At 44.5% G+C, this 15,752-nt stretch overlaps 1 protein-coding gene across 4 annotated transcripts; it reads right to left on the reverse strand.

Moving 5' to 3' along the window:
• Positions 1 to 756: 756 nt before the first annotated feature.
• LOC139565451 (mediator of RNA polymerase II transcription subunit 25-like) lies at positions 757 to 15,368 on the reverse strand. Of its 4 annotated transcripts, none has more exons than XM_071385815.1 (20): positions 15,212 to 15,368; positions 14,240 to 14,367; positions 14,104 to 14,149; positions 13,869 to 13,993; positions 13,676 to 13,774; positions 12,405 to 12,525; positions 12,118 to 12,274; positions 11,900 to 12,027; positions 11,715 to 11,763; positions 11,157 to 11,431; positions 10,941 to 11,039; positions 8,247 to 8,332; positions 8,066 to 8,123; positions 7,862 to 7,969; positions 7,291 to 7,464; positions 4,508 to 4,621; positions 4,324 to 4,395; positions 2,052 to 2,216; positions 1,702 to 1,822; positions 757 to 1,188 (listed from the first exon to the last, which is right to left on the reverse strand). In XM_071385815.1, exons 2-20 carry the CDS (start codon positions 14,362 to 14,364, stop codon positions 1,082 to 1,084), a joined length of 2,229 nt encoding a protein of 742 aa, XP_071241916.1. In that variant the 5' UTR covers positions 14,365 to 14,367; positions 15,212 to 15,368; the 3' UTR covers positions 757 to 1,081. The 4 variants fall into 4 exon arrangements, with proteins under 4 accessions (XP_071241916.1, XP_071241914.1, XP_071241913.1 ...); XM_071385813.1 differs by having other exon boundaries at positions 8,247 to 8,329; positions 11,715 to 11,790; positions 15,212 to 15,350; XM_071385812.1 differs by having other exon boundaries at positions 11,715 to 11,790; positions 15,212 to 15,350.
• Positions 15,369 to 15,752: the final 384 nt, after the last annotated feature.

Here is a 15,752-nt window from a genome sequence, read left to right on the forward strand (position 1 = left end):
CTACTTGGCACAGGAGGCCTCGGTATGGTTCCACAACATATTGGAGTAGTTAGAATTAACACTGACACCATTTGGCAGAAACACACTTCAAACTATATATCGGTGCGTCTATTTTAGTCATTCTCACACACTGCTGTAGTGTTAATACACACACATTCAGACAGATTACTGTCAGAAAGAGTTGGATAACAGGCATTCGGGCACAGATCAATCTATGTCAGGGCTCTCCAACCCTGTTCCTGGAGAGCTACAGTCTTGCAAGTTTTTGCTCCAGCTAATTATTAGAATCAGGTGCGCTAGATTAGGACTGTAGTGAAAACCTACAGGATGGTAGCTCCCCAGGAACAGGGTTGGAGTGAAAACCTACAGGACGGTAGCTCTCCAGGAACAGGACTGTAGTGAAAACCTACAGGATGGTAGCTCCCCGGGAACAGGACTGTAGTGAAAACCTACAGGACGGTAGCTCCCCGGGAACAGGACTGTAGTGAAAACCTACAGGACGGTAGCTCCCCAGGAAACAGGACTGTAGTGAAAACCTACATGATGGTAGCTCCCCAGAAACAGGACTGTAGTGAAAACCTACAGAACGGTAGCTCTCCGGGAACAGGACTGTAGTGAAAACCTACAGGATGGTAGCTCCCCAGGAACAGGACTGTAGTGAAAACCTACAGGATGGTAGCTCCCCAGGAACAGGGTTGGAGAGCCCTGGTCTATGTGTATACTCACTTTTAAAAAGGACTCTACACATCAGTTGGCTCCTTGACAAAATGTATCTATTTCATCTCAATAAAACAACGTAATATAGCTCAAAAACACAACTTCAGGAAAAGTTAAACCTCAATAAAAAAGACATTTCATATAAACAATTAAATGAATGTAAAACAGGTTTCCATACAAGCACACAACAGTGTAATGAACACTGTCCTCCCATTGGGTTGGGACAACTTTTTATATAAAATAAGGGGAAAAAAGAAAAAGAAAAGCCAGAGTAGAAACTAAGAAAACTACATCTCCCAGTCTGCCCCCATGATGAAACTGAAAATGCTGGTTGCTGGGGGATGTAGTCTTTTTGGGTCCAAACTCAAATAAGGTCCATGAGAATCTCATCCTCCATGACGGAAGACACCTGGGGCATCCCGGGGGGCTGGGCTCCAGGGCCCCTCTGACCAGCAGCCATCATCATCTGACCTGAGAGGGAGAGAGAGAAAAAAAGAGTTAACCTGGGATAGCAACATGTGCATTGATGACATTATCATTAACACAGTGGTAATAAACTACAGACTAACTACTGTTGAGTTACAGGTAGAGTCAGCGACGCACGAAGTAAACAGCATTATCGAGCAGACTTGAGCAAAAACCAAGAATGTGAAGTGCGAGTCTAAACTGCTCAGCTATCAGGTTGCAGCAAAGTGAAGGGCACCATGCACATACTCTATGAGACAGCATCACTCTAATCTGTGACATCCTCAATTCATCCTGCTGCTGGTGTCAACGCCATATAGCCCAGTCTCAGTCTGATAACCATAGGTACGGATGGGAGACATATGTTCAATCACCCTCCCTTTTGAATTTAGCAGTTTACACACAAAAGGTCAATCATTAGGAAACAGTTTCCTAATAACAGATTGCATTCTAAAGCCAATCCTTGCACTGTCTTTACAGTGTGTGATGTGAGTGAAAGGGTCAACGGCTGTAGCTAACCTGCCAGGGGCTGTCTCCACTGGGCCTGCATTTGGGGGCCCGCTCCTGGAGTAGGGTGGACCAGCTGCCCTCCCAGCCCCTGGTGAGGCATCATGCCCTGCATGTGACCAACACCACCCTGCTGAGAGACAGGAACACAACACCTAGGTTACCATCAATCATACAGCAGGTAGGACCTTCATTCTTATATCCTTTATCATTAACCAATAGAGACAAGTATTACATATTTAGAAGCCTTTCTAGTGTGTGCAGTGGTGATCTGGCCCTGGCTACAAGACGATGCACTATAACAACAAATGTATTTCATGAATGACGGTCAAGGCTGGTAGAGTTAACTGTTGTGTTCTTACTGGCTGCTGTTGGCTGAGGAGGAGACTGCGCAGCTGCGGATTGGCTCCTGGGTTTGGAAGGCGGAGCATGGCACCCTGGGGCGGGGCCTGTCCACCCTGAGTGACCTGGTTGGGCGGAGCACCGGTGACAGGCTGATTAGGTGCGCCGGATGCTCTCATCGTCATCTGGATGAGAAGCAGAGAGTCGAAGAGGTTTAGAAGAAGGTTGGAGACATGAGAGGACTAAGTAGAATGAGACTTTAAATACAGCGCCTTCAAAAAGTATTCACACCCCTTCCCCTTTTCCATATTATGTTACAGCCTGAATTTAGATTTTGTGTCACTGATCTACACACAAAATGTAATTTTGTTTGTATAACATTTTTGAAAAAAATTAACTGAAAAAGTCTTGAGTCAATAAGTATTCAACCTCTTATGGCAAGCCTAAATAAGTTCAGGAGTAAAACTTGGCTTAACAAATCACATAATAAGTTGCATGGACTCACTGTGTGCAATAATAGTGTTTAACATGATTTATGAATTACTAGACCATCTCTGTAACCCACACATACAGTCCAACCATCTGTAAGGTCCCTCAATCGAGGAGTGAATTTCAAGCAGATTCAACCACAAAGACCAAGGAGGTTGTTCAATGCCTCGCAAAGAAGGGCACCGATTAGTAGATGTGTGTGTGTAAAAAAATAAAATAAAAAAGCAGACGCTGAATATCCATTTGAGCATGTTGAAGTTATTAAATAGGCTTTGGAAGGTGTATCAATATACCCAGTCACTACGAAGATACAGGAGTCCTTCATTACTCAGTTGCCGGAGAGGAAGGAAACTGCTCAGGGATTTCACCATGAGGCCAATGGTGACTTTAAAACAGTTACAAAGTTGAATGGTTGTGATAGGAGAATGGAAACCTGTACAGCAGGGATCATAAACTAAATTCAGCCGCGGAAGGATTTTTTCTTCAGCGGACGGTCAGGGGGCCAGAACATAATAACAAATAATATGTAGACTTCAAATTGACCGCAAGAAGCCCGAACAGATATAATATTTGACTAAAATATAATAATTTCAAACCTTGCTTACATTTATACACAATCATATATATCTCTCTATTATACATTGGAATACTTTGGAGATTTCAAAAATTAAAAACACTTGGAGCTGATTTGCTGTTCTTTTGTCAGTCTTATTTCCAACAGAATATATTCCAAAACATGCATCCTGTTTGCAACAAGGCACTTAAAATGTGACAAAAAAAATGAACTTTTTGTCCTGAAAACAAAGTGTTATGTTTGGGGCAAATTCAACACAACACGACTGAGTACCACTCTTCATATTTTAAAGCATGGTGGTGGCTGCATCATGTTATGTGTATGCTTGTCATCGGCAAGAACTATGGAGTTTTTGGGGATAAAAATAAATGGAATACAGCTATAAGCACAGTCAAAATCATAAAGGAAAACCTGGTTGTCTTCTTTACTGGGCGAGGAATTCATCTTTCAGCAGGACAATAACCTAAAACACAAGGCCAAATCTACTCTGGAGTTGCTTACCATGATGACAATGCATGTTCCCGAGGGGCCTAGTTAGAGTTTTGACTTAAATTGGCTTGAAAATCTATGGCAAGACTTGAAAATGGCTGTCTAGCAATGATCAACAATCAACTTGACAGAGCTTGAAGAATTTTAAGAAGAATAATGGGCAAATATAGTACAATCCAGAAACTTATCCAGAAAGACTCACAGCTGTAATCGTTGCCAAAGGTGCTTCTACAAAGTATTAAATCAGGGGTGTGAATACTTAGGTTAGAGATATTTCTGTACTTCATTTTCAATAAATTTGCTAACATTTTTAAACACATTTTCACTTTGTCATTATGGGGTATTTGTGTGTAGATGGGTGAGAAAAAAAGTATTGAATCCATTTTGAATTCAGGCTGTAACACAACACAATGTGAAATAAGTCAAAGGGTATGAACACTTTCTGAAGGCTCTGTACATATGATTCATTGGAACGGTGTACCGGGTTCACTTTAAAAAGAGACAGGCCGAATGTAACAATGTAACTCACTGAACCCAGAACATGCTGGGCTACCTATATTGGTAGCAGTGAGCACCCATTGAGAGACAATAGCCAACACATGCAGAGTGGAGAGGAGCTGCTCACCAACCAGGCAGGTGCCAAAACGAGCACAGGGAGAGTTTGTGCCTGTTAAAGTTCAGTGCATTTTTCAAAATGTGTTTTGGGTGAGAGTTTTTGTGTATGTGTGTGTGAGTCTCACCAGGTTGGCCTGTCTCTGCTGTTCCTCCATCAGAGTGACCTGACTAACAGAGGGCATGCCCACCACCACAGACTGAACAGAGGAGAGAGAGAGAAGAGGAGGAAGAGGAGATGCAGAAGGGGAGGAGATGAAAGTCATTGCGGGACATGCAGTCATTGCGGGACAATAGAAACAGGAGATGCACCTGCTGCTGCACGTTGCCATGGGAGACAGGGATGGGCCCCTGCGGCCGGTTGAGGAAGTTCTGATTGGGTTGAACCTGGCCAGGTGGCCCTGGCATCGGCCCTCCTGAACCTAACTGGAGAAGAGAACCAACAAGGTTACTTTTCTAGTGTAACGTTTACATGTGTTACCAACATCCGTATAACTATGACACAAATGTACAGTGTATCGCTTATAATGGTATTCCTGCCTATCCTAACCTGTCTAATCCTGCAACTGGATGAGACAACACCACCATCTACAACATGTGTCAAACTCAAGGCCACAAGACGATTCAATCCTGCCTGCAGCTTTTTATCTATAATATTTTTTCGGGGGAAAACCAATCTCAATTGACATTGCAATGACTAAAACCAAATCAAAACTGTGTAGAAATTATAATTGACCTACATTTATAGTCTCCTCACTCTGTCCAGTTTGCTAACAGTCATCGAAAGCTAACAGTCAATGAAAGCTAGACAGTCAGGGAGCATCGAAAATTCCAAAAGTGATGGAGGAATATTTTTGCACATTTTGACGGCGAGGAAATATTACCCATTTGAAGTGCGGCCCTCCAGACCTCGGTGAAGACAGAATGTGGCCCGCGGGGTAAATTAGTTTGACACCCCTGATCTAGGATCTGTAGTCTCTCAGGATAAAAGCTGTCCGTCTCCTCTCCTCTATTTTCTCCTCTCTCTTCCCTGTGGACTTCCTATTTAACTCAGCAGCCTGCCTAAAAACACCCAGAGCACACATTAAAGGCCCAGTGCAGTCAAAACATGATTTTACTGTGTTTTACACACTGAGGTTGGAATAATACTATGAAAATGATGATAATGCTCTTTCAGTGTCAGAGCTGTTTTAAAAGACCATCTGAAATATTGTTGTGGTGGGTTGGCGTTTTGGCCTAGCTGGTGACATCACCAGGCGGTAAATTAGTTAATAGACCAATAAGAGAGAGAGTTCCGAACCTCTCTGCCAATAACAGCTAGTTAAGTTTTCCCCTCTCCACTCAGACCATTCCCAGACAGCGTAAGAAAATGCTCTTTGCTAAGAAGCTATTTTTTTGACAATTTTAACTAGGGATGTGCATGTATTCAAATACTTGTGAGTATTAATTGTATCAACAAAAAAAAAACATATAGGCCTATTTTAACACTGAAAAAGCCTTTTCTAAATTAAATGTGACATTTCAAATAATTAATGAAACATTTTCTGTATAGTTTTTAATAAAACAAACTTTACAATGTCGTTTTTATGACGTGCTCTCCAGAAGAAAAAAATAAGAGGTATCCTTCACGTGTGTAGCTTGTTATTTATGTTGGCCAATCAAAGCTGCGAAGAGGCTCAATGTGTAGAAAGTGGAGTGAGAGTTTACTACTACATGCGAGATGGAATAAAATGATGTAATTAAAAGTTAACGAAATGAGAAAGGGTAGGCTACAACGAGCAACCAACAGGTAGGTTGTTGTTAGCCTAGCTAACTATAGCCGTCTCTCTCTCCCTCCGCTCCTATCTCACATACACCGCCCCCTCTGCAGCTGCAGCAATAGTGTGCCAGCCTCTCTCCTTCAGGCAGCAGTGCTCAGGTTAAAGTTTAAAAACCACATCTATTTAGAATATCCAGATATCTGACAAATATTCATGATACTATTCGAATAGTGAAATTATTTCTAACCCCCAACCATAATTATAATTGAATACAATCACAGTAAGGTACTTAATTGTTACCCAGAAATGATTTGATATTGAGAGAAAAACAGCTGCATTGGACCTTTAACATCAAGTCATCTGTATGGTTCAGAGAAAATATTCAATTTGGGTCTTTCACGGTTATAAAATCATATCTAATCACCAGTGACACTATTCCAGAGCCTCGTCTGGAAAAGAATACCCCAAACAACGATCAAATAATTGAAATTTTAATTGTGTTGAGATTGCCATTGCAATTCTCCATTAGCAATGCAGCTTTGAATATGTAATGGGACACAAGGTCTCTGTCTTCTCTAAATACACACGGTCTAACATGTTTTTCACAGAAAATTAGCAGCATGAGTACAGGCGGCATCAACTATAATGGGAGCAGAAAGGCTGTGAGGATATAAAGTCATGTATATATTGTAAGTCGCTCTGGATAAGAGCGTCTGCTAAATGACTTAAATGTAAATGTAAATGTAGACCACAGGCAGGTTGGATTTGTAACTGAGGCATTCCGTTTCTCTGTCACAAAATCTGCAGGCTAAATGTTTACCTGAAGGAAAACACGGTATCCTAACGGTTGTTAGAATTGTGTTGGCTGTAATCGAGATCAAACCAGAAATGACAAGGGGCGGTGCTCTCAAACTGGAAAACATTTTCCACAGGTAGCCTAGTGGTTAGAGCGTTGGACTAGTAACTGAAAGGTTGCAAGATCGAATCCCCGAGCTGACAAGTTAAAATGTGTCGTTCTGCATCTGAACAAGGCAGGGGGCACACTGTTCCTAGGCCATCATTGAAAATAAGAATTTGTACTTAACTGACTTGCCTAGTTAAAAAGGTTTAAAAAAAAATATTTGACCACCTCATTGGCCCAAGACTGCTATTGGGAAGCCCTTCCACTGTGCTGACCTAGTGTAGCTCCAGTCACTAGCGCGTATACTACCCCCTTTTCTCCAGGTTTAATCCCTTCATTCCCTCCTAACTCACAGAGTGGTGCTGCTGGACCTGTCTGTCTGACGTACCGAGCAGTGTTTGTGGTGGTTGATGACCCGTGTCTGTATGACTCACCGAGCGGTGCTGCTGGACCTGTTTGTGGTTGGTGATGACCTGTCGGATGCCGTTGACGAAGCCGCTCTGGTCGTTGGGGATGAGGCCCATGAAAATCCTCTTCTTGGAGGAGTAGAGCAGCATGAGCACCCGCACCTCACAGGGGGCGCTGTGGGGGAAGTGGACGCACCCTGCCTGCAGCCAGAGGGGGGACATAGGTCAAAGGTCAGCACTGTCTGTCAGTCTGTCACAGCTCTCGTCATAGTTCAAGTGACACAAAACCAGTCAACATGACCTGAATTCAATCGGACCTGGGTAAATCTCACAGGCTGCATGCAGTTTTTCTATGACGCCCGACAGCGTTGAAAATCTCTGTAGTCGTTTAGTAAATGATGAGCAACATGGTGCCCCCTCTAGTGTTCTCAGAGTGTAACTGCAGCCTATTTATATCTGCCTAGTCCATCTAGTGCACAATGGAGGGAACTGCTGATGTCTATTGTTGAGACTCCACTGTATTGAATATTGAGACGGAAAAGGACAGGGACAAATGGCAGCAAAAATAGAGCATGTGAAGCAGAAGAGCTGGACTTACAAATCCAGTGGCCATGATACGATAAAGACCTTTTAGTGACTCCACATCTTTGTTGGTGAAGAGAAACTGAACCATTCTAGAGTTTCTGAAGAGGGGACCGAGTGTTGTCTGGGGAGGGAGAAAGACTTTATTTAGATGTCTGTATTCTCAATGTCATCGAGTCATTTCTGAACATACATACGCACGCAGAGAGGGTTCTCTCACCAGTAGCTGTTGTGGGATCAATTGCATGATGAGCTTCTGTGGCCACTGGTCGGCATTTCTGTCATGAAGAACAGGGAACAAACCAATCAAAACTCTCCATACATATAGCAATACACACAATGACCAATCAGTGCAGCTGACACTGGCATGATATCAAAGATAGTTGCAGTGAAACACTCACAGGTTCTCTCCTTGGTTGACTTGCACCTGGCAGGGCAAGGAGCGAGTGAGTTTGGTATTGGAATCCATAGACGAGGCTTTGGGCTTCTGAAGTGATGGATGGAGAGAGGGTGGGGGAGGTAGGGAGGGAGGGAGGAGAGGAATGGAGGGATGTTTGTAGAAACGGAAGGAGAGGTTTGGAAGTTAGCATACAGAGTGACCAGGGGGCTTCGGTCCCACACCCAGGGGCACCGTTTGAATAAAAACCTCCATGTTAGAAATTACCCAACATGCAAAACAGTGCTGCCAGTGGAACATTGTGAAGAGGATGGATGGCACCAATCCTACGGGAAAATAAGCAGCAGCGTTCATCTTCAGGGGATCAATAGTTAATCAATAGTTAATCAATCCCAGATTGGTCAGCTCTGCTGCAGTCCCTGTTGACCATTACTACTACATTGTGTTGGGATTAAAGACCAGATGTATAGGTTCTTTATATGTCTACTGTAAGGCATTTGGGAGGACTCTCGTGGATTAGAGGAGACTAAGATATGATCCAGCAATATCCTGACCTGAACATTACAAGGAAGATATGCAAATCTAACCTGAATGCTCCATCTATTGATACGTGACTTCAGATGCACTTTAGTGACCTGTGGCAATACTACACTGCTTCAAAAAATAAAGGGAACACTTAAACAACACAATGTAACTCCAAGTCAATCACACTTCTATGAAATCAAACTGTCCACTTAGGAAGCAACACTGATTGACAATAAATTTCACATGCTGTTGTGCAAATGGAATAGACAAAAGGTGGAAATTATAGGCAATTAGCAAGACACCCCCAAAAAAGGAGTGATTCTGCAGGTGGTGACCACAGACCACTTCTCAGTTCCTATGCTTCCTGGCTGATGTTTTGGTCACTTTTGAATGCTGGCGGTGCTCTCACTCTAGTGGTAGCATGAGACGGAGTCTACAACCCACACAAGTGGCTCAGGTAGTGCAGTTCATCCAGGATGGCACATCAATGCGAGCTGTGGCAAAAAGGTTTGCTGTGTCTGTCAGCGTAGTGTCCAGAGCATGGAGGCGCTACCAGGAGACAGGCCAGTACATCAGGAGACGTGGAGGGCGTAGGAGGGCAACAACCCAGCAGCAGGACCGCTACCTCCGCCTTTGTGCAAGGAGGTGCACTGCCAGAGCCCTGCAAAATGACCTCCAGCAGGCCACAAATGTGCATGTGTCAGCATATGGTCTCACAAGGGGTCTGAGGATCTCATCTCGGTACCTAATGGCAGTCAGGCTACCTCTGGCGAGCACATGGAGGCCTGTGCGGCCCCACAAAGAAATGCCACCCCACACCATGACTGACCCACCGCCAAACCGGTCATGCTGGAGGATGTTGCAGGCAGCAGAACGTTCTCCACGGTGTCTCCAGACTCTGTCACGTCTGTCACATGTGCTCATGTGCTCAGTGTGAACCTGCTTTCATCTGTGAAGAGCACAGGGCGCCAGTGGCGAATTTGCCAATCTTGGTGTTCTCTGGCAAATGCCAAACGTCCTGCACGGTGCTGGGCTGTAAGCACAACCCCCACCTGTGGACGTCGGGCCCTCATACCACCCTCATGGAGTCTGTTTCTGACCGTTTGAGCAGACACATGCACATTTGTGGCCTGCTGGAGGTCATTTTGCAGGGCTCTGGCAGTGCACCTCCTTGCACAAAGGCGGAGGTAGCGGTCCTGCTGCTGGGTTGTTGCCCTCCTACGGCCTCCTCCACGTCTCCTGATGTACTGGCCTGTCTCCTGGTAGCGCCTCCATGCTCTGGACACTACGCTGACAGACACAGCAAACCTTTTTGCCACAGCTCGCATTGATGTGCCATCCTGGATGAACTGCACTACCTGAGCCACTTGTGTGGGTTGTAGACTCCGTCTCATGCTACCACTAGAGTGAGAGCACCGCCAGCATTCAAAAGTGACCAAAACATCAGCCAGGAAGCATAGGAACTGAGAAGTGGTCTGTGGTCACCACCTGCAGAATCACTCCTTTTTTGGGGGTGTCTTGCTAATTGCCTATAATTTCCACCTTTTGTCTATTCCATTTGCACAACAGCATCTGAAATGTATTGTCAATCAGTGTTGCTTCCTAAGTGGACAGTTTGATTTCATAGAAGTGTGATTGACTTGGAGTTACATTGTGTTGTTTAAGTGTTCCCTTTATTTTTTGGAGCAGTGTATGTCTATTGTCTATGTGTTTGGTGATTTTGTGGTCTAACTGTGTGTTGGTTACAGTGTGTAGGCTTGCTGCACATTGTTGTGTGGTAGAGTTTCATGGTCAACAGGTATCACAGAAGAAGTAGTCCAAATCAGTCAATACTTAGTGATTATTGACCAAGTCAGGTTTTCAAATGGCTTGGAAACACAAACATCTCCAGAGTTGATTAGTATTTTAGATCATTAAAATGCATGTTCCTCTACAACAGGTTCAACCATGTCAAGTAACTCCATCACTTTGACATGAGGTGAAATCCATCACAAAGGTATAGTATGATTATTCACATCACAATCAATGACAGTTGATTCAATCAGTTCCAAGCATAGCTTTGTTGCAGACCTTATAACATTTCCTTACAAGGTCAGAGGATGACAAACACACAAATAGAAGATGTATAGACCTCTTCAGCAGCATGTTTACACCAAGTTCTAGTTTCCCTCACCTCTTGCCACTCCAGCACCCCACTCCATGCTACAATCTTATTGGCAACGCCTTGCTGCTGCCCCCCAATCGGATTTGCTTGGGCTGCAGACACACCAGGCTATCAGAAGAAAATGAGCGTTAGATGGAGAGAAAGACAACTTGACTGGAGGCAGAGAAGTTGAATATTGATGTGGAGTATTGTGGGAAGATGATGCAACATATGGACAGGCCTCACCATGCCAGGCTGTGAGGATGGGGGCGTCTGCTGATTGGCTGTGGGCTGCTGCTGCTGAGGGGGCACCGGCTGCTGCTGATTGGGCTGTGGTTGTCCTGGCGGCTGGACTTGTTGCTGCTGCGGGGGAGGGGCTTGTTGCTGAGGCAACATGGGTGTGGAAACTATGGTGACTGTGGATAGGCTGGGCTGACTGGAGGGAGCCAACTTCACTCCTGCTACAGATGGGAGAGTTGACTGACCGCTGAATGGGGGACCAGGATTGACCATGCCTGGGACTGGATGCCAAAAAAAGAAAAGGTAACAGACATAATAGAACCCTCATATTCAACTCTGGACTTCGAAGCCAGTTCCGTACTGCCCCCCCCCCATTCTAACCCTCTAATCATGGACTGATTCGACCCGGTGCATTTAATTATCAGGTAGAACAGAAAACCTGCAGGCTCCGGACCTCGTCGTGTAAGAGGTGAACACCCCTGTAATAGACTAACAATCAACCTGGGCTGATGATCAACCATACTGGGGACAGAGGATAGAAGAATGCAGGCTATTGGTACTCACAGCGACTCTTCTGGTTGTTGGCTGCCTCTACAGCCATCTGTGCAGCTGCCTGAGCCGCGTTAAGGGAAGGTGGGGGCTGACAGGGCAGCAAGAGAGGGAGAGAGAACACTGTGTCAGCTAAGAGCCTGTCAATCCAATGTTGATGGGCTGGTAAAAGTTGCCAAGTTAAAACATATCTTCAGTACCTGATATGGATGGGCCGTGCTTATTGGTGGAGGAGCCTGCGAGGCGGGACCAAGAGGAGGCTGACTGACAGGCAGGGGTTGAGGGGGTAGAATTGGTTTGAGAGGGCCCGATCCTCCCCCTGATGACACTGGAGAAAGAAGCATTTTAGAATTTGATGGGCCAATACTGACTTCAATCAATCTGTTCACTGTCAAGTATTTCGAGTGCTGCTCCTCACCAGGAAGTGAGATACCCCTAACCAGGATCATGTGGAAGGGGTCTTGGCTGTAGTCTGGGTGGGGTTCGACTGGTCCCCCGACTGGTGACGCCCTGTCGAACAGCGACCGTAACGCTGGCAGTTTCCGTGGCGACACCACAGAAAAATGAATCCCTCTCTGAGGAAGAGGCACAAGGTTATTATGGGGTATCAGCAGCCATTAATAAGTACAGAAGTCACATCATTCCCCAAAATGGCCCAGCGGGTAGTCTATACAGGCTACCTGATAGAGGTGCTATGTTACTTACGTCTCTGATGATCTTGACCAGATTGTCTGCAGTGCAGCCCGTATAGCTGACACTCTCCACGGCAGGGAGCAGGTATGGCGGAGAGTTACACAGCAGCACACAGACTTTGTGTGTCTGACCTCTGATTAATAGAGACAAGAGACATATGCTAGTGTGTGTCTACTAAACTCAGTAAAAAAAAGAAACATCCCTTTTTCAGGACCCTGTCTTTCAAAGATCATTCGTAAAAATCCAAATAACTTCACAGATATTCATTGTAAAGGGTTTAAACACAGTTTCCCATGCTTGTTCAATGAACCATAAACAATTAATGAACATGCACCTGTGGAACGGTCGTTAAGACACTAACAGCTTACAGACAGAAGGCAATTAAGGTCACAGTTATGAAAACTTAGTAGAGGCCTTTCTACTGACTGAAAAACACCAAAAGAAAGATGCCCAGGGTCCATGCTCATCTGCGTGAACGTGCCTTAGGCATGCTGCAAGGAGGCATGAGGACTGCAGATGTGGCCAAGGCAATACATTTCAATGTCCGTACTGTGAGATGCCTAAGACAGCGCTACAGGGAGACAGGACGGACAGCTGATCGTCACGGTGGCAGAACACGTGTAACAACACCTGCACAGGATCAGTACATCCGAACATCACACCTGCGGGACAGATACAGGATGGCAACAACAACTGCCCGAGTTACACCAGGAACGCACAATCCCTCCATCAGTGCTCATCCTCCTCCCTCATGTGGTACCCTTCCTGTAGGCTCATCCTGACATGAACATCCAGCATGACAATGCCACCAGCCATACTGCTCATTCTGTGTGTGATTTCCTGCAAGACAGGAATGTCAGTGTTCTGCCATGGCCAGCGAAGAGAGGACCTGGGATCAGAGGGTGAGGGCTAGGGCCATTCCCCCCAGAAATGTCAGGGAACTTGCAGGTGCCTTGGTGGAAGAGTGGGGTAACATCTCACAGCAAGAACTGGCAAATCTGGTGCAGTCCATGAGGAGGAGATGCACTGCAGTACTTAATGCAGCTGGTGGCCACACCAGATACTGACTGTTACTTTTGATTTTGACCCCCCATTGTTCAGTGACACGTTATTCCATTTCTGTTAGTCACGTGTCTGTGGAACTTGTTCAGTTTATGTCTCAGTTGTTGAATCTTGTGTAAATATTTGTATGAACATAACATGTTAAGTTCTCTAAAAATAAACGCAGTTGACAGTGAGAGGACGTTTCTTTTTTTGCTGAGTTTAGTAATAAAAAAACTCACATTTGCTCCCTCATCTTTTTGAAGTCATCAAAGAGCTGCAAGGCCACAGACAGACCCTCTGCGATGAGACTACAGCTCTCTGCTCCTCCTCCCATGAACCTGACAGAGACAAAGTTACACATTGATCAAGAAAGATTAATACTAACGAATCTTAACATATCCTTCAAAATGGCATGACAAAAACAAATCTTACTGGATGCTGTCAATCCACGAGACAAACTCAAAGGCTGAGCTGGTTGGTGCGTGACACTGGACGTAGGATTCAGGAGCACAGTCCACTGTGTTGAACACAACAAGACCATACTGTGTGCCTCCATACTGAGAGGAGAGGAGAAGAGAATTGGCATTGTTGTTCTCATACCTTCTTAAATAAAGAGTAAATAAATAGTAATACCGTAAGGAGAAAACAAAGTTGAATTAAGACTCACATCTCCTCCAAAGTCTGTCTCTGCTGGAGGGCCTCCATTGAAGTACCTGTGATGATGGGACAGGGTCCAAGTCAGGACTCCACAGCGATATTGTACATACCCAATGAAGCAAAAAGTACATTTGAAGTCCACTTACTCGATTGCAGGTAGTATGTAATGTTTTCTGAGGGATTCAAAATAGGGGCCGAGGTTTGCAGTACCTTCGATGACGAACACCACATCTGCCACTTGATTAGCACCAGGTTTAATGGGCAGGTCCATGATCTAGATGGAGAAAAAAGTTGACTAGTTGAATCAGTTACTGGGCCATAACAAAAGTTGCTCTCCCTGTGATTACTGGTTGTGACAGGTATGCATAACATACTGTGTGATATGTTACCTAGGTTTACGTTATGATAGCTAACTATTTAACAATACCTCACATGAACACTCGATCTTGATAAAACGAAATGCATGGAATAGCAGATGGAAAGTTGTCCATCAGTCCAGAATCAGTTGTCCATATTGAAAAATAACCAAATCAGGCATAGTGCGTTAGGCAGAAGATTAGAACTAGACAGGCGTAAAATGCATAATTAGCTACACTCCTTTGGTCGTTTTTAGCTGGACAACTATAAATAAACGAATACTGATGGACCACGGCTACTGATTATGCTCAGTCAAAGCATCCTAAAGTCACGTGTGTGTATGTTCATTACGTCTTGCAACGGAAACCGTTTAAGAACCAAACAATAATAACGGGGAGGGTCCTACCTGAATTTGCCTAATAGAAACTATTGTTCGTGGCAAAACGTTTTCCGTTTGGAGTAAAAGGTAGAATCGGCGTAATGAACACACCTCCAGTCAGCCAACGTTAGCTAACTTTTGTACTTCAATGACCAGCAACTCTTACATTCACAATAAAGTTATCCAGCTAACGGTAATGTGGTTAACATGTCAAACATTTTAATAGACTAATATAAAAGCTTTAGTAAGCGAAGTAGAAATTCCATTAATCGTGGGCATGTAGACATTATAGCATTAGCGAGGTGGCCACAAGCCAATGCTAGCCAAAGGATTTCCATCAGCAAATCATAAATTGCATTCAGCTAGCTAGAGGGCTACTCACCTGGCGGTATTTAGCCGTCAGCCAAATAATTGTGTTTTAGACGAGTCCAAATACTTAAATTGTACAGTTAATAAAACGAAACCATTGTCATTTTGACACACAAAGTAGGCCGTGCCGAAAACAAACCACTAGTCAAACGTTCTGTTATCGACATCTCAGGCCTGGTTGGGCTTGAAAATGGACCATAAGGGATGCTCAATCAACAACCGAGCAACTGATCAAGAACTGATTGACACCTCTATGGCTGCCATTAGGAACCTAAGCGGTAACTGACAGTCCTGACAGTCAGTGAAAGTCCTATCATTTATACCAAATTGATGACATTTACAGTGAAATTATAGAGACATATAATATATATGAGATATTATTTATTTGCCATATATGCCATACCGCCTTGTTACACCAGAGGTCAGCACAGTCTGCCAGTCTTAGAAAATGACTAGGCCTTGAATGCAGTGAGCTGCATGATTTGAGAGACAATAGGCAAGGAAGTGATACATCCTTGATTATAGCCCCCCTTGTCCATGTATCCAGTACATCA

This window comes from Salvelinus alpinus, chromosome 36 (assembly GCF_045679555.1).
Source record: "Salvelinus alpinus chromosome 36, SLU_Salpinus.1, whole genome shotgun sequence".
NCBI lineage: Eukaryota > Metazoa > Chordata > Actinopteri > Salmoniformes > Salmonidae > Salvelinus > Salvelinus alpinus.

Bases quoted from the DNA above. Each gene is read 5' to 3' on its own strand.
- LOC139565451 (XM_071385812.1), bottom strand. From the start codon at position 14,364: ATGGACCTGCCCATTAAACCTGGTGCTAATCAAGTGGCAGATGTGGTG. The intron at 13,994-14,103 runs GTGAGTCTTAAT...CTCTCCTCTCAG, and splicing joins AGACAGACTTTGGAGGAGAT to TATGGAGGCACACAGTATGG. The intron at 13,775-13,868 runs GTAAGATTTGTT...TGTCTCTGTCAG, and splicing joins TCGTGGATTGACAGCATCCA to GTTCATGGGAGGAGGAGCAG.